Below are 11,353 nucleotides of genomic sequence, written 5' to 3' on the forward strand. Positions count from 1 at the left end.
TCTCTCTCCCTCCCTAGGGTTTCAACTGCCGCACATTCTGAGGAAGAGAAAAACTCTCTCCCTCCCACTCCCTCTCCCCCTCCCTTACGGTTCTCATCTTTGCTGATCTTGGGTTCAAGTTTTTCTTCTCTGCTTGGATTATCTTTCTTTTTCTCTCTCACTATGTTTTGGGAGCTTGCAAGTGTGAATAATTTTCCGTAGCTTATTTTGGATGAATGTGAAGACAAGTTCGGCCATTCGTCCAAGTGACGATCGCCGATGAGAATGTTCATGACACGGCTCTATAAATCCTCCGAGATTATGCCGCTCTCGTCTCCCGATTTAGATTTAGGTTTAGATTCGGGGATTTTACTCTTTCGAATTAGATTTAGATATAGATCTTAGAGCTCCCTATAGGTATTTGATCGGTGCTCTTTCAACATGACTGATATTAGTGTTTTCGATTGGCGGTGATGGGGATATCGAACCTAGACGCACACCACAAGTTGTGTGCTCATCACTGAATCTGGTGATTGGTTGTCGTAATTTTATTATGGCAGATTTATTTTTGGAGGATGAGAATGTGCTCGTAGTTACGGATATGTTTTGTTATTTACTGTCTCTTATTAATTTTTTTTCTAAAAGTTTGAAAGTATTCTATGTACCTCTGAATATTATCCCAATTAATAAATTAAAATCTTTCTCTCGACAAAAAAAAAAAAAAAAAGGCATCGCTGGATTCCAAAATGTGAGCCTAAGACATCCATTCTCTCCCTCTCTTTACAATTGACCTGACAAGCAAAGCAACGACTGACATGGTCAACCCATAATCCTACGATTTGAACGCCGTGCGAGCTTCATTATTTGGTCGACCGAACTCCGAGGTTCGCTTTTATTAGGAGCGTGATTCACGACGACCGAGTTGGATTCGACTATGAAAATTATGAAACATTTGGCAACTACTTAGAAGAGCCTATTTGAGAAATGCTAGCATTTCTAAAGTACTTCAAAATCTATTGTCTTGGGCTTTCGTTGTTATAAAATTTAATGATTATTTTCTTCCCATCTTGCCCCTTATAAATTATCCAAATTTGAATTTTACACTTTCGCTACACACCAGTCTCTCTCCTCTCTCTCTCTCTCCTCTTTACCATCTCTGGTGAGCCAGATTTGATCGCCAATGAGACAAATATAACGACGGCGAGCTCGATCCGTAAGGCCACGAATGTGGCACGCTCAATAATCGTCTAACTTGGAATCGAAACGTTACACATATAAAAGAAAAACGATAGCATCTTTATGAGAATCCGTCGAAAAGCTGATGCAGAACGTCAACGAATTGAGACTCGAGCGCTTCTCCTCTATTCCCTCTTTTTAACGCTGACCGATGAGACAAGCACCTTTCTAAATGAAAAGGTACGTTCAGAAATTCTGACAATTAGGGCTAGATGGAGGATTTGAGCCTTTATATAGAGTTTCAGTGCGGACCCTCTCATTTAACTTAGCTAAATGGCGGTTTATATAGAGTTTCAGTGCGGACCCTCTCATTTAACTTAGTTAAATGGCGGTTATGGCTGTGCAGTCTCGCGGGCATTTTCCTTTTCATTTTTTTGTCATTTATAATTTTTGTAAGAGAGGGAGAGAGAGAGAGAGAGTTGCCATCATGATGACCCCATTTGTAATCATCGCCACTATCCCACTTCTCTTCTCCCACCGTCCACATTCCTCCCCGTTTCACATCATCCTCATCATCACCATCCATCATCATCCCATCTCACCATGGACATGCATCCATCCATGTCCTTTCTGACAAACAAAATAACAAAAAAAACTTTTTGGAAAGGACCATGGATTTTTTTCTTCATTAATTGGTAGTATTTATCCCCAGAAAATAGTTTTATTTTGTATATTGATTCACTAATTAGATTTGAGTAATTCTTACTGAGTGTTTCGATTTTATATGGAGATGGATGTTTTCCATTTGAATATTAGAGTTAGAGAGTTTTCTTATGCCATTTGCAATAATTTGGGAATAAATCTTCCAATTATATCTTGTTCATTTAGAATAATATATATAACCTTAATCAAGGACAAAATTACATTCTCCTATAGTACGGCATCTTCATTCACTTAAATATTCGTCACAAGTCATGCATCTTCGACCTATACTATGCCAGCCCATATTATAACTAATTAAGAATATGTATCATATTTTAATGGACTAACCTATACTTTAATTTCAATTAATGTATATCATACTAGGATAATTCTAACACGATCCGGCACCAATGGCCCTCGCTTGAGGTTGCGTGATCTTAAGTGATTGCCACCGATGCCGGATCCGGCTCGAGGATGAGGTGGTATCTTAAATTAGCTTTTAATTAAGGAGGTGCAAAAATTATGTCCGGTGAAGTCTTGGCTCGTGCAGATTGAAATTTGATACAAATCGTACATTAGACATGAATAGTCGATTTATTTCGGAGCGTTACACCTTAGTTATGAGGTAGTGGCGGTTTTCCATGCTGAAGTGGTCCTATGGTATTTGTTCCGATAACTATACCATTGAAATTGAGTTGCCCACGACTATTCTCTACCGCCTCACCACTACTTTCCATAGTGAAGGATACCAAAATCATCATCTCAAGTACTTTGCACGACTGTCTTGAATCTTCTTCTTCTTGGTCACTTTAGCCACCATTGACCCCGGTCGTTATCCATGTCATTTCTTGCTTTACTTGAATTCATTATTACATGTAATTTGGAGAAAGGGCACATAGCAAATAGCATGAAACTTTGATGAAAATCATATTAGTATTGAGACGCGCACTATAATGTTAAATGAAATAACCAACTTAGGAGAATATCTTATGCCTACCACCACATATCCAAATTACCATATTTGATACCTATATGTAGGTATTTTCTTAAGACGACATTTTTTTTTGGGCTAGTAGAGAAAGATATAATCGAACTAGACATGCTATAACTTCGATGTTATCTTGGAACCATAAGATCTGGTATTCACATAACAAAGTGATTGGGATGAAATTTTATAACCACGTCACGGCATAGCTTTATTCTCACTATTTTTTTATCTTAATTAGAAAAAAAAAAAAGGAACTTAGAAAAATTAAGTAAAATTTCCACTGACGTATTTTTTTTTTGTGGGGGGGGGGGGAGTGGTATACCAGCCATGCGTGATTTCAAAAGTCAAGTAAAATTTCCATCGCTATCGCTCTTAATTTCAACACTCTAAAGAATAAAACAAAGGCATATTCAGTGCCATTCCTTCACAGGACCGTCCGTGGAAAGTTGACGTTGACGTTGATCTGACAAGCAAAAGCAACCACGTGCGTGACCAACCCATGTGCCTACGATCCGAGGTTCATTATTTGGTCGACCGAAGTCCGAGGTTCACTTTTTTTAACAGCGCGATTCATGACCAGTGTATTTGGTTCGACTTCAAAAATGCTGAAACTGTCGGCAACTATACACACTACTTATAGGAGCATATTTCAGAAATGCTTACATTTCTAAAGTCCTTCAAAATTCGTTGTCTTGAGCTTTTCGCGTTATAAGGTCTAATGAATTTTTTCTTCCCATCTTACCCTCGTAAATTACCTGAATTTATTTCTACGCTCGCGTCACACACCAATCTCTCTCCTCCCCCTCTCCTCCAACACAATGCTTTGCCAGATTTGGTGGCCAATGAGAGAAATACAACCCTGCGAGCAAGATCTTGCACCAATGGCCCTCACTCGAGGTCGTATCACCCCAAGCGATCGCCACCGATGCCAGATTTGGCTTGCCGATACTCGATCATCGCAATTAGATTTTATTTATTCAAAATATGTAGCTAAATCTCTAGAGCACTTTTCAATTTCACTTTACCAAACACCCTTTAACCTAAAGTCTTTGCATTTGTCTAAAGACTTTCTCCAAATACCGAACCAAATGCAACCATAGTTATGTTGCAACCACGATTAAGATAGCTTCTGTGAAGGTTAAGAGTGTCCAATGTGACGCTTCTTGTTTATTTTAGTTTCCTCCTTGTGATTGGACATAGGCTTTTTGTTATTTATGCGATGTGACAGTATATATCAAAAGTATTCAACTGTTAAAGATCAAACTTTCTTTTCCCCGATCCTGTTTATCTCTCTTATTATATAGTTTCACGCTTTAATCTCGTATCAAAATTCTACTTAGACGTGAGAAGAAGGGTTAGAGTATTCAAATTGAAAAACTTAGTTTTGATAATGGACATATAAATCTTGTAGATAAGCGATATGGATACTTTGGTAAGGAAAGCAAAAGTATATAATATAAAAAATCACATTTTCATCCGATGACTTCAACTTTAAAGTATGGCCGTTAGTATTACTATGTGAGTTCATTTCAAATGTGAAGCGCAACTTATAAGCAAGAGGAACCCTTAAACAATATACTATCTGTACATTGGGGGAGATGATTTAGTCACTAAAGTGATGTGGTACTCTATTCAAAGATTAAGAAAGCATTAAAAGATGCATGCTGATCGCTGTAAAATTTCTATCTTAATATGAGCTTTGCAGTTGCACGGCCTTGAGTCATTTGGAAGTGATCGGTCAACCCGAAATGGGCGAGCAGGAGCCAGACATGAGTGAGAAGCTCGCCTCCTCGCCTCAGCAGATGAGCGTGGCAATCCCCTCTACTTTGGCTCGCTGCGTACAGCAAGACCTCCACCCAAAGATTCGAGATCATCTCCCACTTCATTCCAAGGAGAGCGGTGCACTTCAATCCAAGAGCACGTTACTAGACAACTGGCCTGATTTTACTCACTGTTGTGTCAGCACTAATAGAATCATTTTACATTGATTCGATCTGTGAGATTCAAATGAAATCTCATACATGTCAAGGGAGGATAATTTGGTCGAACTCCGCCTCAGTGCTCCACAATTCATCAGTATGTCCATAACCACAGAGTACTCTGCCAATATGGCTGGTATCTGTCGGCTTTTCAAGCTTATCGGACTTAGCCTTCACATATCCAAAGATCTTTTCTTTCAAATTGGGGGGTACCTTTTCGAAGTTCGAGAAGTATCAAGATGGAGTGAATTTCAAGAAGAAGGATCCTGACCAGCAACGCATAAGTTATATAAAGGTCGACTGTCGAGCAGTGGGGGCACTTCTTAGTGATAGAAAAGAGTGCGAGCACGAGTAGGGTGAGGGAGAAAGTAATAAACCGGCGTCGGAATCCCCAAACACTATACAACAACATCGCCTTCACGTAAAGCAAATCATACACGAATTCAAGTTCGATAGCGATCAGTTGAAAAGTGTCTTTCCACAATATATCCTTGAATATGGACTGACTCAAATCCCGGTGGTCATAACTAAGTATCAGATCGATGAAAAGACACTTGAATATTTGAAGCAATCCATAGTCCTTAACCGCAAGTTGGACAGTATTTTCACATTGGTATCCTGGGCATCAACAATATTAGACGGACAACTGTTAGCATAAAGACCAGCCGAGACTTGAATTTCAATTACTTCATCCGCAGTGACGTGGTACCCCACGGCCTGCTTTAGGCTATACTCCATGAATCTTGGGTAGTTAGGGCTGGGATCAGGTGAAGTGAGCATAGATTCACTGAGCTTATCCTTGCTTGCCAACCACAGGACCCATGTCCTCTCACCATATTTGATTAGCCCAACCAAGATCATTACAAGTGACAAAACCGTCAGAGAAGAGCTTGTCCAGGCCACGAACTGAACATAAGCTGTTGCTGCTGCTTGAACACCTAGGCCAAGAAGATACCTGAGCCAAAGTTCATTGTCTTCCAGGAAATAAGCAGTGATGGTGTCAGGCGACCTAGGAAAAGCAAAAGCAATGGTGCCCACAAAGCAACTAGCTTGCTGTTATCATCAAGTTGGCCAGATTTCTCATTCACCTCTCCCAGTTTGCTAGAGAGGACGCTGAGAGCAACGGTTGCTACAGAAGCTGAAGTCAAATAGGCACACCATACAAGGACTCTGAGCCAAACCTTGTGGCTGGACTTCCTTCTGTTGCCCTGGAGGCGGAGGACTATTTGGACACCAAGTGTGAACAGCACCATGGCTATCAGCTCCCACTCCTTCCAGATTTTCCTCAAATTCCCGTCGAACAGATCCTTAAATTTTCCCTCTCCTGTTTTATCCATTAGTGCAAGCTCGTACCAGATGGAAAATCACGTGCAAATGGGTAAAAGGCGAGAAGTGTTGGATGATTCAACTGTGTTTCAGCTCCTCCATGTTCTAGTTTTTGGCTTTTGGCAAGCCAAGACACAAAACGTTTTCATCTTTTATGGACACCCAACCAATTCAGTGACCTTACCTTTCTATGGATACCTAACCAATTCAGCTTTTACTTGGACATGCGGCGGGTTATTTCATAAAAAAAAAGACAGGAGTTGAGGTTTGCAGCCTGAATTGGCAAACCCTGAACCGGGGAAACAGATGTCATCTCAACCTACCCATGTGGGAAGGAACATTGGTAGGAGGCAAAGTCAAGTCTGAAGGAAGAAGCAATAATGATGCATGAGCTGAACAGATCACGGGCTGGTACTACTGGTTGGTCATTTTACTAAATGCTGGGAAGAGACCAAATAAAAAACACGTTGCGGTGATAAGAGTAAAAGCAACACCACAATGTCAAGATAAAAGTGGTGGACCGATGAGAGTGTGACCCGACATTATAATTTCTCCTGACAAAACATATCTGCTAGTTTTGGATTTCGTATTTCCCTAATTTGCATGTGGTAAAACACTTAACGAACGATACTATCTCTGCCTTACTACTTAGCATTAGTATAACAATTTCTAGCTTGAGAAAAGGAAGAAGCCCAGATCGTGATTGCAATATGGATCAGCAGTAACATGGAAAATCATATATATATTTTCCTTTCCCCTATGCTCCGCCTTGCATTTTCCTTGTTCTTTTTGCGTCACACTAGAGTTTTGGCCGTGGCTTAATAAGCAGTGGTGATAACATTTCAAGAAGTTGCCATCATGGTAAGATTCAGTACCTTGATGGATGGTTTTTTCTCATATTCGGAACTCAAATTTTATCACAACAATAATGTCAAATACAATGCCACACTCTTAATTGAGTGCACTCTCCACAAATCACTAACAAACTCAGACTCTTAAACTCACCACAGCATCAGACCCAAAAACAAAAAAACAAAACTCACCACGGCACACTCAACTCACACCACACTCACACCAGGCTCTGGCCGCACTCACACATCTCCTCAGGTAGGAAGATTCTTCATTACATAGGATTGACATTTACTTCTGCAGACCATGTTTCATCCTAAACACTTGCGTCCCGGACGGTTCATTTGCCCTGCAGGTCAAGATAATAAAAGAGCATTAGCATGAAGATTTAGTAGAAAATGATCCTGAAAGGTGCACCCTTCATGTTCCTAACTGATTCGTTAATCTTCTTTTCGCCTGAGAGGGGGAAAAATGCAGATGTCCAAGAACAAAAATGTGGACAATGACTAAAAGTTTCCTGAAGTCGAGCATAAGATAGTTGCAATTCGAGAGTTGAAAGGTAAGAAAAGTTTACCTGATAACGAGAGAATTCCCAATTATTCACTTTGACAAACACATTATTCCCACTGCTCCTCCTGACTTTCTCTACAAAACTCTGTGGCATATTGGTTAAGACAACTTCGTTCAGGTTTGGCAATTGTTGAAGTCCATCTGAATTCTCCAATTGGTTACATCGCCTGATTTCTAGTTCTTGAAGGAGAGGCATAGCCCCGTCCTGCACGGTCCAGTGCTTGAGTTCCTCAAGCATCCACAGTTTTAATATGCGTAACTTAGGGAATCCGCCGCTGACACATGTCATCCGAGGTCCCATGTACGAATCAGCAAAAAGCCTAAGGATGCTCAGGTCTTGCAACTGCCCCAGCACTGGCATCGGATCTTCCTCCAATTTTAACATGGACAATGTGAGTTTCCTGAGGTATGGTGGAAGCAAACTGGAGAGCTTGTTGGCAGGCGGCACCGAACCAAGCAAATACAAACTGCATAAATTGCTATGTTGAGCCATGGATATCACCTCGAGATTTGACGGTTTACCAAACTCATTTATCGATCTTAGCTTCAAAGAATGGAGATTAGGCAGCTGCTCAATCCACTTAGCTACTGCTTTTAAAGAGTTTGTGTGGCATGTGAGTCCCAGTTTCCGGAGGTTCACTAATCGATCAAGTCCATTGATCCCCGCCTTTTTGTCACCTACAAAGAGCCCACTCAATGTATGGAGGTTGGTCAGAGACCCCTTTGATGGCTTATGGATAAACGCATCAATGTGTACCTCGTTCATGTAGAAATGCCGGAGTTTCTTCGCCTTCCAAATGGAACTTGGAATAGAGGTGACATTAGTGTGCTTCAAATCCAAAGTTTCCAGGCATGGTAGATCTCCAATGGCAGACGGGATCGAATCCAGTACTGTTGACCTCAAGCCCAGGAACCGTAGAAGCAGCAGACTACGCATAGACTCAGGAAGCACGGGCTTGTACACACCTTCTAAGTCAAGAACCTTCAACAATCCAAAGCCTACTTTGTGAATGACCTTCTTGAGAACCATACCTATGTTTGTATTGGCTTTGCCCCTCGATGCGGAGTCAAAAGATACATAAGAGCGGAGACTGTGATCAATGCACAAATCCAGGGAGTCCTTGATTTCTAAATGCTCCATGAGGCGCCGGATTTTATGTTCTTTAGGAGGGCTGCTTGGCCCAAAGCTCGACTTCTCGTGAACATAAAAAAGACCTGAATCCACCGATTTTGGAAAGAAAAATTCACGTGCCACTCCTGGCATTCGGCACATTTTTGGGCATCCATCTAATTTCCACTTTGTGACCTCAATCAAGTTTCTACTAACCAGTCTTTCGAAGCACGACTCTGCCAGATCTTCAGGTTCCCGCTCCTTTTGTTCTTCGCCAGGCAACACGTCTAGGAAACCCTCAGAAAGCCATAACCACAATAACCTACGAACCGGTACCTCAGATGCTTCTGGAAAGATACCCAAATAAAGAAAGCAAGGCCTCAACTCAGGAGGTAGTTCTTGGTAGCTCAAGGCCAAGATCTCCTGCAAGGCCGAATTGTCCTGGCAAGATGGGAATTTGTCTATTTTCCTGGACCATTCACTCGGTTCCGTGTTCGAAAGAATCCCCCCTAGAAGAACAATTTCTAGAGGAGAACCATGATAGAGCTTTGCCATGATCTCGTCCTTGTGCTGAGCTAGGCCAACTTCATGTTCCTTCATCTGCTTCCACAGCAATTCCCATCTCTCCTCATTAGTCAAGCTGCACATATGCAATGGGAGGTTCCACGGATCGGCCAATTTCGCCACTTTATCGTCACGAGAAGTGAGAATCACTCTACTACTGTTTTTTGAGTCCGGAAACGAAATTGTCAACCGGTGCCAAGCCTCGGCATCCCAAACATCATCCAAGACAATCAAGTACCTCTTATCAATCAGCTCCTTGAAAAGCTGCTCCCCAAGAACTTCTTCATTCATGTGGTCCACATCATTCAACCTGTTTATGCAAACCTGTTCCATTATGCTCATAACAACGTTCTTGAACACAAATTCTCTGGACACACGGACCCAAGCACAGCACTCAAAGTGCTTCTTCACATCCACTCTGTTATAAACACGCCTCGCCATCGTTGTCTTACCTGAGCCTCCTGAGCCGACAACAGATACGACTCTCAAAGCTTCTTCTCCTTGTGCGCCCTCAGAAGTCACCATCAACTCGGAGACCATCTCGTCCATCTCTGATTTCTGACCAACAATGTTTGATTCCTCGTACAAAAGATGAGCAATCGAATCCCAGCGACCAAACCGCCTTGCGTTCACTAAACAGCGATCCTTTTCTCGGGTCTTGCCAAGAACTCTGCTTTCGGGATTGACCTGCTCGGGAGAGTGAGAAGGCAAGGCCTTGAGATCGTTCAAGAATTTCTTCAACCCTTTGCCCAAGTCTTTTTGGCTCCATAGAGGAGCCAAGTACTGGCACGAAGGGTATGTCTCGATGAAGTCTTTTCGTCGCTGTTGTGCTCTGCTCAGGAGGTACGTGTCGACGGTGTCCTGGGCACTGTAAATGAAGGGCAAGGCCCGAGAGCTGGTGACGTCTGAGTCGTCGGAGGAGCGCAGGAGCTGTTGCAGAGCTAAGATGGAGGAGTTGATCTTGCGTTTGAGCCTTGGATAGATGATTATGTCGCCATCTCGCAGATTTTGCAGCTTTCCTGCTAAAGCAGAAGCTTCAAAATCTGCAGCCATGGAGTCTGTGTGTGTGGGAGCAACGATGTGTTTTTACTTCAATCGAATTAGTTTGGACCACAGATGTCCATTTCTACTTTTCAAGGATCCAAGAAATTCGAGGCGTGCGAATGAGGAAATGTTGTCTTTGTGTATCAGGAAGAGGTTTCAAAAAACTCTTAAACTTACTGTATTAATATCGATTCAATTTTTTAAATATTTGATTTATATCAATTTAATTTTAAAATTTTCGTATTGATATCAATCAAGTCAATTTTGATCAAAAATAATCGACGTGGACACCGGTCATCCCACATGATTGAAAATCACGAGCTCGAGTTGCAACGATTGTCACTATGATTGCATGGGGATAGGCCGGTGGGAAATTAGTTGGGGATTTAAGGGTGTTAATGCTAATATTATATCTTCAAGCATGTAGTCCGTCGCGACCCTCCGTCGTCGGTCGGTCCCGGCGGGGTGAGAAGGGTTAACGAGCCGATTCCCCCCTTTTATATGTATATAGGGGATCGCGGGTCTCTCCCAAGACCCATTACTCGAATCGCGATGTCGGGTAGAATTTATCAAATATCGAAATTGACCTTGTGTGGTCGGGTGGCATGTGCGATGTGTACATGCAATTTTGGAGTCGCCACCGATCGATTTATTGGAAGGTACGATCGGAAAACCTTACCGAGCGGTCGGGAGAAACCGTTCGGTTCCGCGAAAACCGGAGATTTTGGGTCCGGGGACTTGGTTACGCCAAATTTTAAATTGACGCTCTTTCGATTACCGATGTCGAGTGTTTTTCTAACCTAAGAATTCATGCAGATGCGATATCGGGTGAGGTAGGTCCTAACAGTTCTAAATTTTCACGCAGATGGGAATTTTCTATCCTAATCAATCACAATTAAGAAATTTAATGCGCAATCAAAATCATTACAAATGATCAAATCAATCAATCAAGGTTTGACATGTCTAAAATGGCCCTATCGGTCTACAAAAAAATCAAAATTGGGTTTTAGGGTGATTTGGTGAAAATTTGGGGCGAATGGCCCGGAAGGGTAGAATGGTCATTTT

General features: G+C 41.9%; 1 protein-coding gene across 1 annotated transcript; it reads right to left on the reverse strand.

Annotated features, from left to right (window-relative positions):
• Positions 1-7,194: 7,194 nt before the first annotated feature.
• LOC115730768 (putative inactive disease susceptibility protein LOV1) lies at positions 7,195-10,384 on the reverse strand. Its single transcript, XM_030661373.2, has 2 exons — positions 7,574-10,384; positions 7,195-7,348 (listed from the first exon to the last, which is right to left on the reverse strand). Exons 1-2 carry the CDS (start codon positions 10,295-10,297, stop codon positions 7,340-7,342), a joined length of 2,733 nt encoding a protein of 910 aa, XP_030517233.1. The 5' UTR covers positions 10,298-10,384; the 3' UTR covers positions 7,195-7,339.
• Positions 10,385-11,353: the final 969 nt, after the last annotated feature.

The sequence above is a fragment of the Rhodamnia argentea genome, chromosome 2 (assembly GCF_020921035.1).
Source record: "Rhodamnia argentea isolate NSW1041297 chromosome 2, ASM2092103v1, whole genome shotgun sequence".
Taxonomy (NCBI): domain Eukaryota; kingdom Viridiplantae; phylum Streptophyta; class Magnoliopsida; order Myrtales; family Myrtaceae; genus Rhodamnia; species Rhodamnia argentea.